This window comes from Pipistrellus hanaki (genome assembly GCF_964339955.1).
Source record: "Pipistrellus hanaki genome assembly, chromosome: 15".
NCBI classification, from domain to species: Eukaryota; Metazoa; Chordata; class Mammalia; order Chiroptera; family Vespertilionidae; genus Pipistrellus; species Pipistrellus hanaki.
This window is the reverse complement of record NC_140517.1, coordinates 10,912,766-10,937,649: the sequence shown is the minus strand read 5'-3', so window position 1 is coordinate 10,937,649 and position 24,884 is coordinate 10,912,766. Positions and strand designations below refer to the sequence as shown.

Here is a 24,884-nt window from a genome sequence, read left to right as displayed (position 1 = left end):
TGCAGATGAGTCATGGGTTTCTGGCTAATGAATCAATCACCTTGGCAATGCCAATGGGCCCATGAGGATCGGCAATGCAATTTTTAGGATGTACTAATGATGTAAAGTGATAAAAGTGAAACTGAACTCTGAGTGCAGCTCAGGCTTTAATGGGTTCTGGCTTAGGCCTGCTCAATAAATAGGGTCCTTCTTTCTGGCAGTGAGAGGAAGGAGAAAAACAGACAGTAAATCTTATATTTGCTTCAAATCCATGTTATTTCTCAACTGTTTTGTCTTCATTTTACCCAAGATGGGCCACAAATGCCAAAACAACTAATGTTTTAATCATTTGTGATAAGAGAGAGAAAGCTTACCAGTTTCAATCCTATTATCAACATCAGCACTGATTTTTGATGTAGAGCTCTCATCTGTCACACAGTTTTTCATGGTCTTCTCCCTAGAGCTGCCATGTAGAATAATTTATTTAAGACTGAGATCACCAATAAATGCTATTTAAAAAATACTAATTCGTGATTTCATTAAAAAATATTTTTGTTGTTGTTGTTAATCCTCACCCAAGAATGTTGTTCTATTGATTTTTAGAGAGTGTGGGAGGGAGGGGGAGAGACAGAGAAAGAGAAACATCCATGTGAGAGAGATACATCAATTGGCCAGGGAGAGATCAAACCTGCAACCCAGGCATGTGTCCTTAACCAGAATTGAACTTGGGACCCTTCGGTCTGCAGGCCAGTACACTATCCATTGAGCCAGTGATCTCATTTTTTAAATGCTCTAGAACATATTAATTTCACAAAATTTTAGTGAAAGCTGTTTTTTAAAGTCATATTTTTACTGGGAACATGAGAGAAAAGGACACTTAAGCTCAGCCTTTAAAGTATGAAAGCCAGAAAATTCAGAACTTAGGCATTCTGTCTTCTTGATACAGACTTAGGTCTGAATGATTTTGAGGAAATAAAATATTTTCTTTGGAATTAAAAACTCAAAGCACAGAAAGGAAGGTTTTGCTGCCAAGAATTATAATAGAGACAAAAGCCATTAATTAGAAAAACAGACATGAAAGGCAAGTAAGTGTTTGCACTTCACTGATATACTAAGTTAAATTGAGAAATACAGTAAGCAGACTACCTAGACTATGAGCCAGGCTCTTTATATCCACTGTTTAATTTAATCATAAAAGCTCTCCTATGATCTATTATCCCCATTTTATGGGTTCAGGGAACTGAGACTCAGGCTTAAATATTTTTTTACCAAAGGTTGGAAAGCTTGTAAGAAAATACTTAGTAACATTTTACCTCTGGTTTTGCAATCATTATATGGTAACTAAACAGAAATAGTATGGCACTAATTATTTGCCTTAGTAGAAAGTTTATTCTGTTGTACATTAATTCACCTCTGTATTTCTATAGGAAGCAGGGTTTCCCAAGGCATATATAATAGGAATTACTTTACAAAATACATATGTACAAATAAATTTAAAAGAAATATTCCATTGCTTTCTATTGCCGGGTAAATTTTACTTTATATAAATTAAGCTCAATAAACCTGTCTTTAAAAATAGAGAACTAGCCCTGGCCAGTGTGGCTCGAATGGCTGGAGGGTCATCCTATACACCAATGGGTCACAGGTTTTATTTCTGGTTAGGGCACATTCCTTGGTGGCAGGGTCATTTCTGGGTCGGGGCATGTATGGGAGGCAACCGATTGATCTTTCTCCCTCTCTCTCTCTCTCTCTCAAAATCAATAAAAATATATCCTTGGTGAGGAATAAAATAAAAATAGGGAACTAAAAAAATGGAAATACTATAAAATAAATATATTTTTATTATTAATTTTATTATGTAACATATATTATTATCTATTATTATTTTATAAAAACACACACACATACATATACCTAAAACTAAAAGTATATTTACCATAATCAGTGTTTATTTCTGAGTAGTGGGATTATGAGTTACCATCTTATTATTTGTGTTTTTTGTGAACTTTCCAAATTTTCAGTAATATGATGTATTACTTTTATATTAAAAAATACTAATAGATACATCTATATGTTCTACATGTTATTTATAGACACACAGATGTCTAGAAGGATATATACCAAACAATGCTAGTCGTTAACTCTTGTAGAACATGGAGTGAGTTTGACTTTTCTCATTGTACTTTTCTATATTATTTAATTTGTTTGTATTTAACTTCTATTTCTCAAAAATTGTAAAGCCTTCCCTACCCGGTTTGGCTCAGAAGTTAGAGCATTGGCCCACAGATTGAGGGGTTGAGGGTTCAATTCCAGTCAAAGAAAAGTACCTCATACCTTGGTTGCAGGCTCAATCCCCAGTCCCAGTTAGGGCATGTGTGGGAGGCAACCAATTAATTTGTCTCTCTCACATCAACATATTTTTCTCTCTCTCTCCCTAAAAATCAATGTGTGTGTGTGTGTGTGTGTGTATGTGTGTGTGTATCCTCAGGTGAATATTAACAAAAAATAAAAATAATTGATAAGCCACTTTTAAAAAAAGCATGGGCTTTGGAGCAGAAGATATAATACCTTATTTGATAGGCTTTCAGTAACCAAGAGTAGAAATTCTACCATTCAGCTACTTGAGAGCTTCAAAGTCTATTTACTTTTGGTTTTGTAGAAAAATGCTTCCTTTATTATCCTTTAAAAAATTTATCTCTAACAACCTTGCCCATGGTAACGTAATGCTCCTAATTCAATAGAAAAATATCATATAATGTTCATAACTCTACCAAGAAAGGGTTTGTAAGCATTTGTGGGTAGGTAAGTTATCTCACAGTATCTCTATCTATAAGATTTGAAAACAACTTTAGAGAATTTACAACAATTATATTCAAAGCAGACCCAATAGTTTAAGAAAGCATAAATGTTCCCCACTGAGGCCCAGATTCTCATTTCAGATAAATCTCATTATGTTAATAGATACTTTTATTCCTGATCTGAGGATTCTTATAACTTAAAATTTCTGCTAGAAAATGAAAGCTAAACAGGAATTCACTATTCCTTATGTCCAGAACAAACTAAAAAAATATTTTTGTAAAGAATCTTACCTTTTTTCCACCTCTAAAAGAAAATTTTCACTGTTGCCCAGCTGACTAAAATGCAGCTTGGCAGCTTTTCTCTCACTTTCTCGTACGGCTCGGTCATCTAGAGGCAAAAACCGTGATCTAAGCATGTTTCTTTTTTGGAATATATAGTAATGAGTCAAAAAATCTTATTCAAAAACTAAAAACTAAAGACCACTTCTATCTTTTGTTAGAGACAGGTCACAAAACAATGCCATTATGTTGTCACTGGGGCAAGTAGTAACTCAGGGAGATTGCAATGGATACCATAGCAACAACTGCCACAGAGGTGTAACTAGCCCTGCAGGAAAGTAGAGCTTGGGACGCAAACAGCCCAAATGGCCTGATCTTAAAACTGCAAGTTACACCATTTATAAAGACTTCACTTCATTTCTCTATAATAACTTTCCGAGGAACATGTGAAATCAAATTTTATATCAATAAACGTATACTCAGCGGTAACATTATAAAGAAATACAGACTAGCTCATTTGAAAGAATATTTATTGTTCCTTGCCATCTAAGCCCCAAAGAGTTATATTCATTTTCTATTGCTAATACGGTTGCAAACTTGGGAGCACCTGGAAAAATGAATCTCAATCTGGAAATCTTTTGTTGGGGAGGAAGTAGTGGTGAAACCATCAACTGAAGAAAACTAAAGCTGGAAGTAACTGATAAAATCATATATTGTCATTCAATAAACAATAAAAGGACTTGTTATACATCCTGCCAACAAAAGTTGCATAAATATTGACTAATAAACAAATATATCCTGCCAGTGCACACTCTGGGCCAACATCCAAAAAGTTAAGAGGCAGCTGGTTTAAATAAGATTCTGGGGCAAAGAACAGGGGAGGAGGGTCTCACCCAATTTCTCCAGAGTTTGTAGCGTGTACACAGCAAAGAGCCTATAATCTGTATCTTTCCTGACAACAGGATTGAGTCTCAAGTCGAGTTCTTTGAGGAAGGGTAAAGGCTGTAGGCGGGATACCTCCACTAATGACGGAATGTTGTTATAATATAAATTCAGGTCTTGGAGTGAACATAAATACTGGATGCCCTGCAAGGAAAAGACCACATTATGAAACTGCATATTGATAAGGACTAGGAATCTCACAAATAAAGGTGGAATATATCTATTACTTTCCATCCTTAAACATGTAACCCGAATCAACGAGACCAGAAACATCTCAATTTACAAGAGGAAGGGAAGTAGGCAAAAGAGATGGTTCTAGAAGAGGACAGTTGGAAAAGAAAACAATGCTATCTATAGGTCTAGACTAGTCTGGAACCCCTCTGGTCCTTGTCTCCCCTTTCAGAATTACTGCCCCACACAAGCAAGTTCTTCCTTCTTCCGTTCTCTTCCTGGAGTTAGCAACCCCACCTCTCCATTTATCTGGCAACAATAGAATCAGGACAAGAAACTTAGAGGAAAAGCCACAATCTTCCTCCTTTGCCGAAACTTACTACTGAAAATATCTGCTTAATGTTCAGCTATTTGACTAGTTAGCTGCTTTTGCCCAACACTAAATTTCAGGATAATACCTGAAAACATGGACTTATATAATAATAAAAGCATAATATGCAAATCTACCAAATAGCCGAACAGCGGAATGACCGTCCGGATGACCTTCCGATGACCTTACTGTCAAAGCCGGGCTGCGAGGGCCGAGGCAGCTGGGGCTGCAAAGGCCTCCTCTTGCATGAATTTCATGCATTGGACCTCTAGTATATGTACAATCACATGCTTTTAGTAATAAAAATGCTTACCATAAAAGGAAATGTATCATTGAGAGTTATTTCAGAAAGGCAAAGTTATTTTCTACCATGTATTTATAATATAATGTTTTTGTTCTTCTCTCACTTTAAAATTACCTTTTTCTCATTGCAGGAAATATAGAAAACTCAAAGATATGTACAAAACATTTCCAAACAGAAGCCTGTTTACACTTTGTTGCATTTTTTTCTGGCTTTTTCAATTCCATTAATTTTTATTTAATTAATTAATTTATTTTTTTAAAAATATATATTTTATTGACTTTTTACAGAGAGGAAGAGAGATAGAGAGCTAGGAACGTCGATGAGAGAGAAACATCGACCAGTTGCCTCTTGCACACCCCCTACCGGGGATGTGCCCGCAACCAAGGTACATGCCCTTGACCGGAATCGAACCCGGGACCTTTCAGTCCGCAGACCGACGCTCTACCACTGAGCCAAACCGGTTTCAGCTCCATTAACTTTTATATTGTGAAAGGGTCAGTGATTAGAATAGTTATTGATGCCTTTGGCCCACTCTGAGGGAATACACCTTAGGACTGTCTTTAAGTGTGTCTAATGCCCTGGCTCAAGTAATCTTTTAATGTATCTCAGCATAGAAGTCAAGGAAATTACTTCTCCTCTCACTTTTACTAGTTGGCATGAATTCATATATTCTCCAAAGTTACGGTAGAAATAATCACAAAACATATCTCCCCTGGGAAAACTAAGTAAAATGATTCATAGTTCATAGAAATTAATATAAGAAAATAAATCAGATACAAAAGACTATAGGGAACTAACATTTACTAAGTGCTTCCAGTTGAAGCGCTATATCAATAGTCTTATATATGCTACATATAATTAATTACATGCTAATTTAATCAATCTTCAAAATAGTTTTATGTCCATTTACAAAAGTGAAAAAAGAGATTATAAAAACAAACTCCAGCAAGGTTTACTTTTTTTTTTAGCTTAAAAAAAAAAACATGTGAAAAGAAAAGACTTAAGTAACTCTGTACTAATATTTTCTGAATCTGGTGGGCCAAATATAAATGGCTGCTACCAAATAGTCTAAAGCCCTAGGTCAACTTGGAATTTCTGCTTTTACAGTCCTAGTTGGAAATTGGATCTTCCTTGGACTTTCTCTTTTTTATGGCCCTTAGTTTTAGACCTTGACATTGGGTCTGGTTTCTATTATTGAACAAATATCCCCTAGGATGTGAAAAATTGGCAGAATAATCCAGGAGATTGTGAACTAATCCTATCTAGCATCTGAGAGTCTTTCGTCTTCTTTAATCTTGTAGAGAAGAGCTTTATCACAACAGGTACACAGCTGGGCAAAATGGGAACATGTGGAAGAAACACCACTTGGAGGTCTACCTCAAAGGAAACAAAACTTCCATCTCTGTGTGTGCATGCTTATGACTGTAGAACTCATTTGGGGTGTTTACTAATCTTCACACTCTGCTCAAGCCTCCCCTTCCCACACTTCCCTGCACTGCCCTCTGCTCCACCATTCCCTGACTTGGAAATTTTTGTTTTCAAGACCACTATTTCCTCTTCCTCCTTGAAGAAACTCACATGTGTGTTCCATGTACCAAAATCATCAGAAACCCCTGGGGTATGTCCTGAGCCCAGGTCAGACCTACTATCTCAGAATCTCTCTTGAAGGAAGGACTAAGAATCTGTAATTTTATAGACACTCTTCATAAATTTTGTATACACTTTAAAATGTGTACTATTGCTCTAGGATATAATTTAATTTGGTTTTCCCTGAGTATAAAAGAAAACTTTCCCAATATTTTATAATAAAATTTTTTTCAAACATAGAACTAAGTTGAAAGAGGTTTACAGTGAATAATAAAATTTAGTTTGGAAACATTTAAAAGGAAGATCAAATATTTTTCTGACATTATCTATCTATCTCTTCCTATCAAAAAAAAATAATAAATTGGGCTGAACTGACTTATCAGAGAATACAGAACTTACCTTCAGGCTAGTGATCAAATTTCTTGATAAATCTAAGGATCGGAGGTTTTTAAAATTTCTGAAGGCATCACCAATGGAGTGGATCTTTCCAGCATAAGATCCCTGCAATGAAAGAGACTCCACCAATTCTGAAAAGAGAACATCAGTAGATATATTATGCTCTCTGCTTGGATCAATAGTAGAGTCAGTGAAAATAGGACTTCCTTCCTCCCATATCCCATCTGTGAAGGGTCCTATATCCAATGCTCATAAGAAGATTGGATCTTTCTTTTAAAAGCAGCAATACAGTATAATACAGTCATTAAAAACCTTGTTTTTACAAAACCCTTGTTTTTTTTTCTTTTTTTCTAATTACCCTGTGGATATAGTAAAAGCCTCTAAAAGTTCTCAAAACACAATTTAAAAAGAAATTCAGAAATCCCATTGTTAGGATTCAGCCATGTAGATAATACAGCATTTTTCAAGGCATATAATATATACCACAAGGATGTCAACTGCAGAAAGGTTAGGGTAGTTGGAAAAATAAAGAAAATTAAAATCATCAAAGGGTCTAACAGCAGAAGAATAGAGCTAGATGTTCTAAATAACAGTACATTGATATAATGGACAATGGACTAGCGCTGTGACCTTGTGCAAAGTCATTACACTTCTCTGTGCATTAGTTTACTCATCTGTAAAATAAAATAAAAACAGTACTTGTTCATAAGATGTTGTAGGATTAGAACAGTATCAGACACATGGTGAGTGCTAATGAAAGGGCAGGGCGGGGCGAGGATGAGCTCCCAACTCCGCCCAGCAGGGCGGAGTTATCCCTAGCCCTCACCCAACCAATCAGGGTTAGCCGAGGCAGTGACATCACCACCGACCAGAATAAAACCCCTGGGCTGGGCGAAATTCGCTCTCTCTTCCGCCATGCTGCCGGCATGAGTGGGAGGAGCCCATGCTAGCATGGAACAGGCTCTTTTGTTTATTGCATCGGACTAGGCTCCCTGGTGGTCATTGGGGATCACGAAGTCTGGGCATAACACTATATATGTGTGTTAATTGTTGTTATGCAGTTATTAAAAAGAATGAGGTGTATTTATAGATGCTCATATGGAAAGATCTCCAAGACATTGAGAGAAAAGTGTGTGTGTGTGTGTGTGTGTGTGTGTGTGTGTGTAACTACATTTTAAAGGTGTTAAAGAGCTGGAGCAGTCTGGGACCTATAAATTCTAGAAAGTAATAAACTGAAGCTCCCTTTTAAGACAATATCTATCCCAGGGAGAAATTAATGGGAGTAGAATTCACATTGAATGGGACAGAGAGACAGGTTCAAAGGAAAAGGAAAACTAGATACAAGTGTGGAAAGAAAGCAAAGATAGCGGATTTCAGGAAGCATAAAGCGCTTCTTTTTTTTTTAGTGTTTTGTGAACACAGCAGAAAGTATCTCCAAAACCTTAAAAATAGAAAAGCTATTCTCATCCAAGTGTATAGGAAAACTTACTTCACTTAAACAAGGAGCCACAAAAAAGAATGATGGCCAAGTTTTATATGAGGTTATTAAAAGAAAAAAAGAACATAATACCATCCCTAAAGAATGAAAGCACTCCAGAAAGTAACATCCAAAAAAACAAATGAAACCTGTAATATCTTAAAATAAGCTAAAAGATATTGTGACAAAATATAGGAGTTCTCAAAGTGTGGTTCTCTCTCATCATTGATGTTTATACTTCTTTCCTCTCTGAAATCAATAAAAATATATTTTTAAAAAAACTATAGGGACCTTATATCAAAGCAGTAGCATCAAACTTCATTCATAGTTATTGTATTCTCTTTTTTTTATTATTCAAAATGCTTTATTTTTAGAACCACCATAGTAAATATATACAATATAAAAATATATGTGAACATATGTATGTATGTGAAATGTCTTCTATTTATATTTTGTTAAGGGTTTCTATTGTTGCTTAATTTTTAAATCTGGAATAAATTTTAAATTTTAACATATGTCTTATTAGCGTCTATTAAGATGATCCTGACTTTTCTCATTTGACCTATTAATATTACTATATAGTAGATTAAAAAAGAACTTAAATGTTCTTAGAGTATACCATGATAAGATGAGTCACTGTATTCTTCACCATCATATGTTTGCAGTTATACACTTAAGCCAGTTATACACTTAAGGATTCCCTCTCTCTTTCCCTCTCCCTTCTTCTCTGAAATCAATAAAAATATATATATTTTAAAAAGAAAGCCCTTGAAAAAGCAGTAAAAATTGTTAGTTTTATTATAACTTGACCCCTGAGTACATGCCTTTTTTGTATTGTGTGCTAAATGGGAAGTATGCATGAAGTACTTCTGCCTCATACTAATACATGGTGGATATCTTAAGGAAAAACACTTGTGTGAATTTTGAGATGCCAACTGAACCAGTCACTTTTTTTATGGAACACCATTTTTACTTGAAAAAAACTCAACCTGACAAATTATGGTTATTCAGACCTAATTATCTGAACTGCCAGTTGACCCAGTGATCCTACTTCTAAGAATATGTCCTAAGAAACCTGAAACACCAATCAGAAAGAATATATGCATCCCTATGTTCATAGAAGTGCTGTTTATAATAGCTAAGCTCTGGAAACAGCCCAAGTGCCCATCAGTAGATGAGCGTAAAAGATGTGGTACATTTATACAGTGGAATACTATGCAGCTGTAAAAAAGGACCTCTTACCCTTTGAGGCAGCATGGAGTGACCTGGAGAGCATTATGCTAAGCGAAATAAGCCATCAGAGAAAGACACGAATCACATGAACTCACTTATATGTGGAATCTAATGAACAAAATAAACTGATGAACAAAATAGATCCAGAGACATAGAAGCATAGGAACAGACTGTCGAATCTCAGAGGAAAGGCAGAGCTGGGTGGGTAGGTGGAAAGAGATCAAACAAAGAACTTATATGCATATATGCATAACCCATGGACACAGACAATAGGGTGGAAACTGGCTATCAGAATAAAATATACAACTATATCATATCATATCATACATCACATATAAAGACAAACTCTATATAGATTAGGCTTAATGTGAAAAAACAAAACTGTATAATTTTTATAAAATACAGGAGCCTATTACACCAGTATAGGGAAAAACTTCATAAATAAGACACAAAAAGCAAAAATCATAAGGAAAAATTAAACCTGACTATCTTAAAATAAAAATGTTCTGCATGCAAAGATTAATGTAAATGTTTACTGGAATTTCTTAGTACAGAGAAATTTAACAAAGAAAACAAGCAAACAAAAAAGCCTCCAATTTCACCATCAAGATTATTTCTTTGGACATTAAAAATAAAGTAACACTTATTATACACCCAGAAAATTTCAACAGTAAAGTACAGAATAAAAGTGAAAATATTTCTCCCCAAAGATAACCTCTGTGATTTTTTTACAGAAGAGCTGTATGATGCATATAACAGCACATTCATTTAACTGAAAAACATCCGTGTTTTATTGGTAAATTAAATAGTGAATTGCCAAATAATACATACACTCTTATTCCCTTTTTTTTTTTTTTTAAAGATACTTATGTGTATATGTTTCTATAAGCAACTGGAACAGTATGGAAGGAGGGAGAGCAAAGAACATTCTTTTGTTTTAAACACTTCTGTATTGTTTGAATTTTTAGAATGAGTACAATTTTGTTATTCAAATGTCTTGTTATAAAAATAAGCAAGCAGGGCGGGCATTGGTATATGTACAAAAATAATAATTTAATAAAAAATATATTATAAAAAAATAAGCAAGCAAACAAAAACAAGCAAAAAAATCTGCCATATTTTGCTCTAGCTGGAATATAGAAGGGGTATGTGCCCCCTCCATCAAATTGAATATTATTTTTTAAAGGCAGGAAAGGTGTAAAACTGTGTAAGCCAATAAAGCTTTTCATAGCTAACTTATAAAATGAGGACATTCAAAGTAGTTTGGAAAAGAAAAAAATAAATCTGAAACATCTGCGTCTATTTTTTCACACAACAAACGATTATCTTTGGGTCAGGGTGGGAGGAAGTTTCAAGAGGAAGGAAAAATTAATATCCTCTTTATTCACTCATGTAATGTTTGACTATTACTAACATGCACTAATTTTTTTTAATATATTTTATTTATTTTTCACAGAGAGGAAGAGAGAGGGATAGAGAGTCAGAAACATCGATGAGAGAGAATCATCGATCAGCTGCCTCTTGCACACCCCCTTCCGGGGATGTGCCCGCAACCAAGGTACATGCCCTTGACCGGAATCGAACCCCGGACCTTTCAGTCCGCAGGCTGACGCTCTATCCACTGAGCCAAACCGGTCTCGGCAACATGCACTAATTTTGATAAATTTTAAATAGTAATTTTTATCCTGATGGGCGTGGCTCGGTGGTTGAGCATTGATCTATGAATCAGAAAGTCATGGTTAGATTCCCAGTCAGGGCACATGCCCAGGTGGCGGGTTGACCTCCAGTGGGGGGCGTGCAAGAGACCACCAATCAATGGCTTTCTCTCATCACTGATGTTTCTCTCTCTCTCTCTCTCCCCCTCCCTTCTTCTCTGAAATCAATTTTTATAAATAGTAATTTTTATTTTTTTTATTTTTTTAAAATATATTTTATTGATTTTTCACAGAGAGGAAGAGAAAGGGATAGAGAGTTAGAAACATCGATGAGAGAGAATCATCGATCAGCTGCCTCTTGCACACCCCCTACTGGGGATGTGCTGGCAACCAAGGTACATGCCCTTGACCGGAATCGAACCTGGGACCTTTCAGTCCGCAGGCTGACGCTCTATCCTCTGAGCCAAACCGGTCCCTATAAATCACATGTGTCAAACACAAGGCCCACGGGCCAAATCCAGCCCGCCAGGCCTTGCAATGTGGCCTGCACCGCGCTGTCATCACTGCACTCCGCTGTCAGTTTATGACATTGTCAGTTTATGACTGTTCAGTAAACCATTCGGCCTGCGAGTTAGGCTGGATTTTAGATTTTGGCCCCTTCTCTGATTGAGTTCGACACCCCTACTATAAATAGTAATTTTTAAGTAAAATAAAACCAAGTTACTTCATTTCCCACAAATAAAAAGTACTAGAAGAAAAAAAAAAGAAAAAAAAGGCCAACTTTGTGTTCCGATTAGAGCACAGGCTCTGGGATCAGAGTCCTGGCTTAATAAACCCTGGCTGCATCCCTTGGGGCTCTGGGACTTTGGAGTTCGCGCCCAGATCTAAACCTAATTCTGTAAAATGGGAACAATAACAGTGTCCACTTCAGAAGCTCTTTGGGGGATGAAATGACGCAAGGAAAGTATTAACACAGGGCTTGGCATTAATAATATATTTAGAAAGGGTAAAAGTTGAATTAGAAATGCTGATAACTTTCCCAACATTTCCATCCCTTAGAGAGCAACCTGTGTGAGTCAGACCTCAGGGCAAAGGTCAGGTCAGGAGTCACTCAAGCAGGGTTGCCTCTAGGTCAGGGCTTCCCAAACTTCTCTGTAGTTTAACAACTCCACCAGGTGATTCTCATCATGAGAGAAGTTTGGGAAACACTGCTCTAGGTGGACCAAGTCAGGGCTGGGGCCTTGACCTAAGTGCGGAGGGATCTAATGCTGTTCCTTTCACATCCGGGCCCTTTCTGGGTCTCTTAAAAGGAAGCTACGCATCCAGACGGGTCCAAGAAATGGCCAAATTCTGAAGGCAGAGAGTGGACGAAGAGCACTTCACCCCAACCACCTGCCCTTAGTGCCTCCTCGTAGCACCCCGGCCTCAAACGTCCTCCTCACCATCTTCCTTTTCCCGCCAACAACATCCCTCTGGAGACCCCGTTCCCTTCCACTCAGACACAGTCCAGGTCTGAGTTCCGGCCGCAATGTTGAGTTCATCTTGTGTCTCTGCTCCTCAATTCCTCGCCCTGCGGCCCACACTCCCCGGTGACTTCAGTTCCTTCAATAACCCCCTCCTCCGCCTCTGGGCCCGGGCCTCCAGCGTCCCCTCACCCCCGCGTCTACCTCAGGTTCCCAGACTCCGCCTCAGTTTCCTCCCTCAGCCTCAGACCCCAGGCTCCCGGCCCGGCCCTACCCGGGTGCTCCAGGTTCAGCGCCCCCAGGCGGCAGATGCCCTCCTCGTCCAGGTCCCACTGCTCCGCCATCCCCGCCCGCCCGCCGGGCCGTTCCGGTCCTCTCGGCTCACCTGTCGCCGCCCTCGCGCTCGCCCAGCGCGCGCCAGGCCCCGCCCCTTGCAGCCAGGCCCCGCCCAGCGTATTGGACCCCGCCCCTCCGCCAGGCCCCGCCCCTTACTGCCAGGCCCCGCCCCTTGTCCGCCCCTCCCGCTCGTCGGGGGGCCGTTATTGCCTGGGTCACGCGCCCGCCCACCCGCCTGCTGCAGGAGTGCGGACCATGGTATGGAGCCCACTCTGGTGGGGGCACCAAACCAATTAAAACGGCGAATTTGGGGGCGGTGTGGTGGAGGATAGGGTTGGTTACTGGCTCTGGGACATGCTGGGGGGATATGGCCCCAGCTTGGAAGGGTTTGGGTGCTGGGTCTGAGAAACTGGAAAGATGCTCAAGTGTTCCAGCTTGGATGACTTGGGGGACTCCAGGTCTGATGAGTGGGAGTGTGCTTCTTGACTGGGGTGAAGGTCTTTGCATCTCAGCGCTTGTGGATGTGGACTGTGAGGCTAGGCGGTGGGTGGGCAGGTAAACAGGTGGGGGCGAGGGGAGGAGGGGAATCCAGATCTGAAGTATTGGGAAGCAGCCCTCAGAGTCTTAATGGGAACTTGGCTCTGAAAAGTTAGAGCATGAGATGGTTCTAGCTCTAGAAATTGATTTGGGGGAGAGGGATCAGTGTGGAAAAGAAAGATGCTCTTTGGGATGGGGTGGAGATGGCTACAGAGCTAGTCCATTTCCTGAAGTCAGTCTGGCCTGAGGCCTTTTGCGCTTTAAGTACTACAGGCCCCAGAGTTTGCCAGTAATCAAGGTCTCTCCCCAAGCTGGGATTGTTCTGCACTAGCCAACCCTTGAGCAGTTTTGGGAAAGAAAACTCTGGAAAGAACAACCACATCTTGAACCCCTATTCTCACTACAGCAGGCACCTCTTGAGACCCCAGCCATGAATGAGGCATGCATATGTAAGAAGGAGGCAAACTCTTAAGCCGAGACCCTCTTGTCATCCTCTATCCTTAATAAGAAAAGAGGAACAGAGACCAGAACTGTGGCTCACCTTCAAGGAGCAGGTTTTCTTTAGCATCTAAAATTTGCACACTCAAAGCACAGTTCACCGAGCTCTCAACCATCCAGTCACCTTTAAGGAGAACAGAAAGCAAAGTCAAGAATCTTGCATATTTATGCTTTCTGGTCTAAGTGAGGGCCTTAGTTACTCTCAGCTGATCATATTACCCATATTTAGAAGGGTCAGGACACAAAAGCCTAGATTAAGTCATTAGCTTGGCTTTTCCAGCTCTGCTTCTGAGTCATGACACCATTTTACAATTTGTAATTCTCTTTAAGTCCCCTTTAACTCTTCTAGCCTCAAATGTGACATACATAATTGTTTTTCTTTATATCTGAATATCAAGATCAGGCTGCTTATAAGAACCCCACACTTTTCTTTTGTAGCAAGCATTTATTTTCCTTCTTCAGTTGTCAAAATTGGAGATTCAGGTGTTGTTGTTTTTTGAGAAATGGACTTTTCCTCTCTTAGACAACTACCTCTTACTTTAACACTCTTTCTTTCCACTAACATTTTAATGCAAATTTTGAAACATTAAGAAAGGTTGAATGAATTGTACAGTGAACATTTTACAACCACCATCCACAATGAACATTTTGCTGTATTTGTTTTAGTACATGTTCATCTATTCCTCCATTAATCCATTTTATTTTTATGCATTTCAAAATAAGTTGTAATATCAGTACATTGTATCCCAATTACTTCAGCATGCATATTTTTTTAACCTAGAATTCAGTGGAATTATTGGGTCATACATATGTAACTCCATGTTTAACATTTTGATTTCTTTTTATGTTGATTAACCTGTTGAACTCATTCTAACAATTTCTTAGTGAATTTTTTAGGCTTTTCTATATGAAAAAAAAACATGTCCTCTGCAAATTGAGATAGTTTTACTTCCCCCTTTCCAATATGGACGCTTTTTATTTCTTTTCTTGATAGCTCTCTTTTCACTCCCCTTTAGGAGGAGCCTGGCATGCCTCATGAGTCAGCGGAGGATTTGTTTCATTTCAACGTTGGGGGCTGGCATTTCTCAGTTCCCAGAAGCAAACTTGCTCAGTTCCCAGACTCCCTGCTGTGGAAAGAGGCCTCAGCTCTGACTTCTTTGGAAAACCAGAGGCTGTTTATTGACAGAGATGGTTCCACATTTAGACACGTGCACTATTACCTCTACACCTCCAAACTCTCCTTCTCCAGTTGTGCAGAGCTGAACCTGCTCTATGAGCAAGCGCTGGGTTTGCAGCTGATGCCTTTGCTACAGGTAAGATACTCTTCTCTTCCAGGAGCGGTGATCAGTAAACATAGGCCTTGCATGACTAAGTGTTGTTTTGTATTTTGGTTGCTAAGATAACCCCTCTTAATGGGGAAGTGTGATGAGTAAGTTAGAGTAATAATACACTGAGAGTGCATGTTCTGAAGAAAGCATTTCATTCTAATCCTGCCTTATCTATACCAGCAGCCAACATGGATCCAGAATAAGACTTCCACTTCCTGAGAGTATGCTCTTGACTCTTGAAACCCTGTTTTAAGCTTCTGTTTTTGTTGTTGAATTTTAAAAGGTGAAAACTTAACAAATTGTAGGTATACAACGTCTGAGATTTAAAATCTAAAAGATTGGTCAAGAGTAGTACTTCTCATTTTGCCTGTTAGGTCTACAACATTTACAGCAAAGCAAAAGCCCTCCAAATTGCATAATCTTTCTTTTGCCTTCACTTCTCTGTTTTCCAAGACTTCTTGTATCCTCGTTGTGAATAACAGCTTTAAATACCTTTACTTAAAACCAATAGAGTATTACCAAAGACCATTGCCTTTTTTCTCAAATTTTCTCCAAATTACAGAAATCATTTCTGTAGCTTACCTTTAGTAAATTTTTAATTTTTGAACAATGACATTTTTGGGAAAAAAGTATGTTTTTATCGATTTTTAGAGAAAGAGGAAGGGAAATGCATAGAGAGATAGAAACATCAATGAGAATGAAACATTGATCAGCTGCCTCTTGCACACCCCCTGCTGGGGATCAATTCTGAAACCTAGGCATGTGTCTTGACTGTGAATCAGACCAGTGACCTCTTGTTTCATGAGTTGACACTCAACCACTGAGCCACACCGGCTAGGCTGCAATCACCTTTTTTTTTTTTTATTATCCTGGAAGATGAGTGGGAAGGACCCTTCTTAGCTAGTCTTCAGATTAATCCTACCATCTGGACAAGGTGTTTCTTACTTTATCTCCACAATCACTGGCCCAAAAAGCCACACTGCAGTTCCGTGCACTACCAACTGTGCCTCCCCAACACCTCTTAGAAAGAAATTGAGGTAGACCATGCATGCCTGGGTCATGTAGGAATGAGAACATTTATAATGTATATTTATATAGGAACTCCTTACTAAATAATTAAATGTTTTCTCTTAAAAGTTATTATATATTTAGAAAACAAAATGCTTAACATACTTCAGTGCAAGTGCTTGTAGTATCCTTTTGAAGCTACCCACCTGAATTTTTAAAATTTTCAACTACCCCAAGAATGGGTAGAATTGCTTACAAGTGGCTTCAAAATCACTTAAATGGCCTGGCATGTCAAGATTGCTGATGACTCTATAACAAGGCACTGATTTGTGGGGAAAAGGAAGGAGCACTTGTTCACTGCAGAAAACCAGAGACAAAGGCAATTTTTTTTTTAAGAACCATTTTTAAATCACATAAGCCTGTAATACAAACATTTATCAAACCCTTTAACTCCTTTTCTGTCTTCACTTCCCAAATTGAGACAAAATATAACTGAAAACAACTTCTAAATGGGAGGTAACCACTCAGAGGCCAATGAGTTGGTCCAATTCCAAATTGGGTGCGGTAGAGTATTTGAAGACTCATGTGGATTGGCCTTCCTAAAACAGACCGTAAAACAAGTGCTTATGTTTTGGAAATGGTGTTTTCAAAAATAATAAACATTTAGGTTGGCACAACCGAAGCTGTATTTATCACTGAAGCTGAGTGTAAATACAGCTGGAGAATGAACAGTCATTAAGCAAATCAACAGCCTCACACATTTCCATCACTTTCCTCACCAAGGCCTGTTCAGAGACTCAGATTCTTGCCTAAATGTACAAACAATTGCTTGGAGAAAATGGAGCCTGCCAATTCTTAGTCTAAAGATGCCTTGATTCTCAGTGTAACATTTATTGTTTATTGAGCAGCAATTACAGATCAAGCGCTGGAGATATAAGAATGAATCATATAGTCATACAGAAGTAAGTGCCATGAAGAATAGAGCAGTGTGCCTGGCCAGCATGGCTCAATGGTCAAGTGTCAACCTGTGAACCAGGAGGAGATCATAGTTCAATTCCTGGTCATGGCACATGCCCTAGTTGCAGGTTCAATCCACAGTGTAGGGTGTGCAAGAGGCAGCTGACCAAAGATACTCTTCATTGATGTTTCCCTCTCTCCCTCTCCCTTCCCTTCTAAAATCAATAAAAAATATATATTTTTAAAAAGAGTAGAGCAACAGCCCACATCAGAGCACGGGCATCTCTGAGCACTGCTGCTCCTTTGGAAAGCTTCCATTAAGACCCAAAGCTCTGCCAGCAGGGCATTTGTCAACCATCTTTTGGCAATCACCCCCCCACACACACACAACCCACACCCACACACTGCTCCTGTGCCATCAGTCTTATGTTGCTTCTGATTGACTTATTTTTCGTTACTATCTAGGCCAAAAACAACATTAATCATCCTTGTGCTAGCAATTAGCCATCTGAATTCAAATCTGTATTTTCCTTAAAGAAATCTTCCTTCTAATAATTTTCTGGCTCATATGAAGAATAAAAATTCTAGAAGTAATATTCAGACAAATAGAAGTGGCATTGAAGTCCACAGAAGACCAACCACACACTCTGTGGCAACTTCAGTTAGCAAAGGCAAAGGACAGCTGGGAGTCTAGCTCTGTGAAGTACCCTCCCTTCCTTTTTTCCTCCTTCCTCTCCTCTCCCTCCCTCGTTCTCGCATTCCCTTCCTTCCTCCCTCCTCCCTTAGAGTTTTATGGCATTTATGCCACTGATGATGGGGTGGGGATGAAATAATGGTGGGAGATGAAGGTGAAAAAGTAGTTTGGATTCTGACCACTAAGGGACATGAAATTAGCCGAAACCGGTGTGGCTCAGTGGTAGAGCGTCAGCCTGCAGACTGAAAGGTCCCAGGTTCGATTCCGGTCAAGGGCATGTACCTTGGTTGCGGGCACATCCCCGGTAGGGGGTGTGCAAGCGGCAGCTGGTCGATGTTTCTCTCTCATCGACGTTTCTAGCTCTCTATCCCTCTCCCTTCCTCTCTGTGGAAAATCAATAATATATATATTTTTTTTTTAAAAAAAGAGACATGAAATTAAACTTAACATTATTTCCTTTAATCCCTACAACACTACCTCCCAGATTTTCAATTTGCATGTGAGGAGCCTGAGGCTTGGAGAGGCTAAGTGACAAGTGGGAGGCAGCTGGTGAAGAGCAGTGGTTAAGAACATGGGCTCTAGAATCTTGGGTTCCATTCTCAGCATCTCCACTTGGGGCACTAAATACTCTTTCTCTTCCTGGACCTTGTTTCCCATTTGCTAAATGAGACTGATAGTACTAGAGTCTACTTTGTGGGTGGGGGGTACATTAGGAGGATTTAGTTTAAAAGTGCCTGGGCAATAAGTGTTAGCTTTTAAGGGACAGTGTCAGGACTCAAACCCCAGTCCGTCCACAAGTCCCCCAGCCACCCTACATGGGGAAGCCTCAGGTCTTAAGTACCGGTAGTTGTGTGGGTGCAGTTTATAGCCATAGCCACCAGAGGGCTCTTCTCAAATCTCGGGATTTCCATGAACAATTTTACAAGCCTCACCAGGGTAGATAGGAATTAAAAGCAGGTTCTTTTATTAGTTTCATACTGAATCTGAGGGGTTTTTTTTATCCATTATGAGGCCCTTAGAGGAAAAAACTGGCCATGTGATGCCTTTACAGGATGACTTTTACAGCTATATCCAAAAAATGTCTTAAGAAATTTTTCTTCTAAACTAGGGAGAGAAAAAAATGGGCTTGATGTTATAACCTGCCCCTTGAGCAGGACTTTTGAGGGAGAATGGGTTCCTGAGTTCAGGTGGCATGAAGACACAGAGCCCACCAGCCTGGGCTTCAGCTCTGCCTGGCTGGGGTGCTCCACTCCCGCCTCAGCCCACCCCTGGTCACCTGATCCTTGAAGTGGAGAGGCTCTGGACATGGAAGACTGCTTGGGCGAGTCACAAATCCTTTGACCACAACTAGCACATCAGCAAAATCGGAATGCAAACACCAGTCTGCCTCCAGAGCTGTGTTGGCATAAATGAGCGAATAGGTGTGAGCACTTTGAACAACGTGCCCGTGCCACCTCCATTTCCCTAGTTAGACAGGTTCCGTGGTTAGGAGGAGCACACACCAGCAGTCAAAACAATTATAACAGTCAAAAGGGTTTTTGAATTCTTAAGGGGAAATGATAACAAAAAATCTCAAGTTTTTGATAGTTAAGTAGGAATTACTCTTAAGATTGTGTAAAACAGCCGAAACTGGTTTGGCTCAGTGGATAGAGCGTCGACCTGCGGACTGAAGGGTCCCGGGTTTGATTCTGGTCAAGGGCATGTACCTTGGTTGTGGGCACATCCCCAGTAGGGGGTATGCAAGAGGCAGCTGGTCAATGATTCTCTCTCATCGATTTTTCTAACTCTCTATCCCTCTCTCTTCCTCTCTCTGTAAAAAATCAATAAAATATATATTTTTTTAAAAGATTGTGTAAAACAGATATCTATTAATCCACGTAAATTATAATCCAAAAATTATTTCAAAAATCTGGAGAGAAATCAAAATTGAGATTTTTAGTAACAGCATGTCATCTTACAAACCTAAATTTGTACATATTTGTGTAATAGACTCTATCCCAAAACATTTATCAAAGTAAGTCATGTACTATTTTTTCTGGTATTTTACCCTAGAGCTGGTGGATAATTATTTGGTTTAGAATTTCCATCTTCTTTATCCAAGACTCTAGATAATCTGAAGGAAGGGAAACACCATTTACGTGTGCGGCCTGCAGACATACCTGTTGCCGAGAGAGCATCTCTGAACTACTGGCGTACGTGGAAGTGTATCAGCAAACCCTCGGAATTTCCTATAAAAAGCCCAGCCTTCACAGGTATAACCCCAGGCTGAGCCTCCCGAAGCCCCCCCCACCTTCCCTTCTCATCTAACAGAAATGGCTCCATCCAGAGAGTACCCTGATTTCTGAACTAGTTCTGAATGACTTCTCTATCTCACCGTCATCTTCTTTGATCTTGTACCCTGCCCCATGCCCTCTCCATAGCTGCTCACCAACTGGCAGCAGACCTCCTTCTCCACATTTACTCCTTTGCATATTGGTTTCACTTGGGCAGAATTCCACACTTCCTAGTAGCCTGGGAACTCCACCATCCTTTCAAGTCACTCTCACCACCACACAAGGAATGTCCCCAAGTGTTCACTGTCTGTGTGCCTTGCAGAATGGATTAGCCTATCTGAGACACCAAACCACCATTCATGATTATGGATGGGTTTGGGGCTTCCAAGAGAGTCAAAAGGATCTATTTTTACCTGTAGGTCACAATGGTTGGTTTGATCAATTAGAAAGAAACAAATAGATAACCAATGTGAATTTAATAACTTCGGATACATAAGCCAAAATACATATCCCACTGCCCTTCACTTGAGAAAAAACTAGATGTCCATGCCCTGCTCCCCACCTCACTCCTGCCAATCCTTAGGGTTACAGCTAAATAAAGAGGAAGGAAGCACCAGGAAGGGACCATCTCCTGGGTGAATCTTTTCAGCTTACTCTGGGACCCCTAGGTCAGTGAGAGTCCTGGTGGCCTCTAGAAGGTGGTGACACCCTTTGCCCATTCTCCTCCAGGCCTACATGATAAGGCACCTTTGGGGCTCATGGACACACCACTGCTAGACACGGAAGAGGAAGTGCACTACTGCTTCCTGCCCCTAGACCTAGTGGCCAAGTACCCAAGCCTGGTGACCGAAGACAACCTGCTGTGGCTGGCTGAGACTGTGGCCCTGATCGAGTGCGAGTGCAGCGAGTTCCGGTTCATTGGTGATTGCTCTATGGCGGGAAGAGGGCAACCATGGGGGTCGGGGTGGGAGGAGGGGGGTGGGCGGATAGAGAGCATCCACTCCTTCCCACGTGGAGGCCCAGCTTGGTGCTAGGACCTCAGGGGCTTCCCTGGGCAGAGGTGGAGGGGCCCTGACAAAGCATTTGGGAGGCAAGCAGAATCCCAGCTTTAGACTCCTTCTTGCCTCAGGGCTATTTTGTTTCTTGTCATTGGGGATGTCCTGGGTGGAAGGCACTGCAGCAGTGTCAGGGACCACAAGAGTTGATGTGAAGGGCAAGGCCCTGAGCTGGACTCCAAGGTCAGCTACTCATCTTGTTCTGCCCTTATGTATCCAAGTGGGCCCCGGGCCTTGGTTTCTCTCACCAAGGAACCCTAGATTCATCAAATGAGGAAATAGGGGTATTTCAAAGGATGGTCCCTACTTGCTCTCACTTCCATTAAATCAGAATAAAAGGGAAGGAAGGTGGGTGGTGAGAGTTTCCCCAGAGTCCTTGTAGTATTATCCACCTGAATTAGTGACCTAAGGAGGGGTGAGATCTTCAACCCTGGACAGAAGAGAGCCTCCCTCCCCACACTGCCCCAGGACAAGCTCTGGTGGGGGTGTGACCTGAATGACCCCTTTGATTCTAAGATGCTGCTGCCGCCTAGATCAGGGGTCTTCAAACTACGGCCCGGGGGCCACATGCGGCCCGCAGAGGAGTCTGATCCAGCCCGCCAGGTTTTTTGGGCAGTGAGCGCAGCCGAGGTGTTACAGTAGGAATTAGTAGTTCATATAGTCCGGCCCTCCAGCTCTCTGAGGGACCGTGATCTGGCCCCCACTTTAAAAAGTTTGAGGACCCCTGGATAGGGCTGGAAACACCCAATTGTACCAGGGGCCCATAAGCCTGAAACCCCAGCCATTCATATTCATAGTCACCTGGAAAGTTGTTGCGATGTGCTTCTGAGTCTCCAAGTTGATTCACACAGGGCTTTAGCGTGGGCTGCATCTCTGCCTCCTCCACTGCAGTCCAGGCAGGGACAGACTGCAAGCGCCACCTGCCAGCCCAGGCTCAACTGGGCCCTTCCTCTCTGAGCAGCAAGACAACTCCCTTTTGGAATGACCTGCTCTTGGGTCAAGACTCACAGGGTAAGTCTCAGTGCCAATGTGCTCACCAGGAGGTCCTGGCTTGGGTGCCCCAGGCCAGGACACGGGAGACCACACCCATGGCCTCAAATACAGGAAGACAAAGCAATTTGTGGTCTTTCACCTTGAAAACTGCAGTCGTAAAGCTAATCTAACAGGTATGTTTAAAAAACATTTCAGAACAAGGAGAGCCCAGGAAAGGTTGCAGCACCAAACACCTGTCAAAACCTGAACCTTCAGTTCAATTAGAAATTACTTCATTAGCTCATTTGGTTTTCCTTTGCTTTTCAAGTGAATTTTCTTCGCTCGCAGAAGATTTTACTACCGGATAATTTCTCCAATATCGACGTGTTAGAAGCAGAAGTGGAGATTCTAGAAATCCCTGCACTCACTGAAGCGGTGAGGTTGTACCGGATGAACATGGGTATGTCACCCGGGGAACGTGCCCGCCCCTTCATGTTCAGGGCGGTCAGCCTTGCGCAGGAAAAGCCAAGAACAAACATTTCCCCTCCCACAACTCCTTCGGGCTTTGGCTGGTTGTGCAAGAAGCAGGTGTTTGGGCTCAGAATCAAGAGGAGGAATGTCCATCTGAAGCCCTGTGTGGCCTCTGTTCAGCCTCCCCACTGAGGGTGGATGGCTCACAGCCAACAGGGGCTGGAGGTAGCCCAGCTCAGTCTCGATGGGGAAACAAGGCCAGAATGTCCTAGGAAGGGAGGCTGGGCCTGCTGGCAGACTTCCGGGGGGGGGGGGGGGGGGGGGCAGGCAGGTCTGCTCTGCTTGTGGAAGTGGAGAGACAATGGAAACTTAGAGCACCCACCTACCACTCCTGAATTTTGTTTTCCAGGCATGGTGGGGGGTGGAAACACTTGAGCAAATTCCTCACTAGCGTTTCCGTGTTCCCACCCACCTCCAAATTCCATTTGTCCCCTATTTCGAAACCGGGCTGCTGTGACTGTTTCTGCCCTGACCTGACACTTGCTGACCCTGACCCAGTCCAGGCCTTCATGCTCCTGGTGCTACCTCATTCCAGCTTGCTCCTCCCCTCACGGTTCTTATTTGCTTTTCGTCCCACTTTGCAACTCCTGCACATCCATTGAAGTTTCTGTGCATGTTTCAGGAGCCGGCTGCTTCAGTGTGGCCTCAGCAGGCATTTGGAGAATGTATGGAGCCAAGCATGGAGAGCATGTGTGAAGTGAGCTCTGCACACCACCATTCATCCCATGGGAATGGGCCTTTCCCTGTGTCCAGGTCCAGCTCTCCCAGCCTCCCTTCTGGCAGATGAATTCCTATCCTATTTGGGGGCCATGGCATCCTGCAGCAGGTCTCGGGGCCTGTCCCAGGCTCTAACAGTCCACTGAAGGGGGTGTGACTTCAAACCCCTCCCCAAGGGCTTCTGTTCCTCAGAGAACTGGTCCCTGAGAGATGGGTGGAGAGGTGCCTGCTCCACAAGAGCTACGTGAAGGCGGGCTCTGTAAGCCGCGAGGCAGTCCCCCAGGGTGTGGGCTCTGCCTTTTACAAAGCACCACACTGAGGGAAACGGCTCCAGGAGCCCTGGGGACGCTCTGCTCCCGGCCTGCTTTGCAGTTTTGGACAAGGTGCTTCATCAGTCTCTCAGCTGTGATGTGAGGCTAGCACCGCCCCTCCTGTGGGATTGCTGTTGGGATTGGAGAGGATCCATGACAATCACCCAGCAGCTTGCCCATCAGCCCACTGTGGCCACTGCAGACTGCATTGTGCCCACTGCAGGACCAAATGCCCACCTGAAAGTAACAGCACCTACTGTGTCTTTGGGGGAATCCTGCCCGGAGGGAGACACTGAATCCGGGAAGCGGGACACACCTGGGTTCAGTGCTGTGGCTGCCGAACTCTCCATGGGCGGTTACTGCAGGGCCTGAGACTAAGAGAGGTTCCTGCAGAGGCAGGGCCAGCTGGCTGCTGCGCCCAAAATTCTGAACTCCAAATGTTAGTGACGCAGCAGATTGTTCTCTTCTCCCCGCCCGCTCCCAACTAACAGTTCTGACCTCTAAACCTGTCTCAGAAATGAAAAATTATACTGATTTTGAGAAGATCCAGACCTGGGTTGTGCAAGGAAGTAAGCTGGTTCTAAAGGTCTTCAGTACTAATTCAAAGCAGCAGGAAGGAGACCCAAAGGTCCCGATATAGGTTTGACTATGAGGGGTCTAGCGTCACCCTTTCTCCTGGCACAGGTGGCTGTTCCCGGACCTCCTGTCCTCCCCCAAGCCCGGGGAAGGGGGGCCGTGCCGCCGGCCTGGAGTCTGTGAAGCCGCTGTACATGATGGCCCTGGGTGTGCTGGTCAAGTACCCGGACTCTGCCCTGGGGCAGCTCCGCATCGAGAGCACGCTGGACGGAACTAGACTGTACATCACGGGGAATGGGGTTCTCTTCCAGCACGTCAGGTGAGGCCCTCCTCACACAGCTAGCCCCACTCAGGTGGGCTTTGTCTTTCCCTAGGGAACACCTGGGCCCCCCAGCCAGAGGGAATTGGTGTCCTTAGGGGCAAACTGTCATCTTAGC

The 24,884-nt window shown here is 42.0% G+C and overlaps 2 protein-coding genes across 3 annotated transcripts in view; one reads left to right on the top strand and one right to left on the bottom strand.

The window, feature by feature from the left end:
- LRRC36 (leucine rich repeat containing 36) overlaps positions 1 to 13,047 on the bottom strand; it is a gene marked incomplete at its 5' end in the record, with an annotated part of 38,200 nt that extends 25,153 nt beyond the window's left edge. Inside the window, 5 exons of one of the 2 annotated variants that reach the window (XM_084861032.1) lie at positions 354 to 442; positions 3,069 to 3,165; positions 3,950 to 4,142; positions 6,830 to 6,957; positions 12,929 to 13,047. In XM_084861032.1, the coding sequence (XP_084717158.1) occupies positions 354 to 442; positions 3,069 to 3,165; positions 3,950 to 4,142; positions 6,830 to 6,957; positions 12,929 to 12,998 (577 nt within the window). The remainder of the gene's footprint in view (positions 1 to 353; positions 443 to 3,068; positions 3,166 to 3,949; positions 4,143 to 6,829; positions 6,958 to 12,928) is intronic. The other variant, XM_084861033.1, reaches the window with a different exon arrangement.
- A 2,006-nt stretch (positions 13,048 to 15,053) lies between these two features.
- Positions 15,054 to 24,884, top strand: part of KCTD19 (potassium channel tetramerization domain containing 19) — a gene marked incomplete at its 5' end in the record, with an annotated part of 17,835 nt that continues 8,004 nt past the window's right edge. Inside the window, 5 exons of the mRNA XM_084906856.1 lie at positions 15,054 to 15,338; positions 20,114 to 20,264; positions 21,015 to 21,206; positions 22,641 to 22,772; positions 24,556 to 24,766. Of these exons, the coding sequence (XP_084762982.1) occupies positions 15,054 to 15,338; positions 20,114 to 20,264; positions 21,015 to 21,206; positions 22,641 to 22,772; positions 24,556 to 24,766 (971 nt within the window). The remainder of the gene's footprint in view (positions 15,339 to 20,113; positions 20,265 to 21,014; positions 21,207 to 22,640; positions 22,773 to 24,555; positions 24,767 to 24,884) is intronic.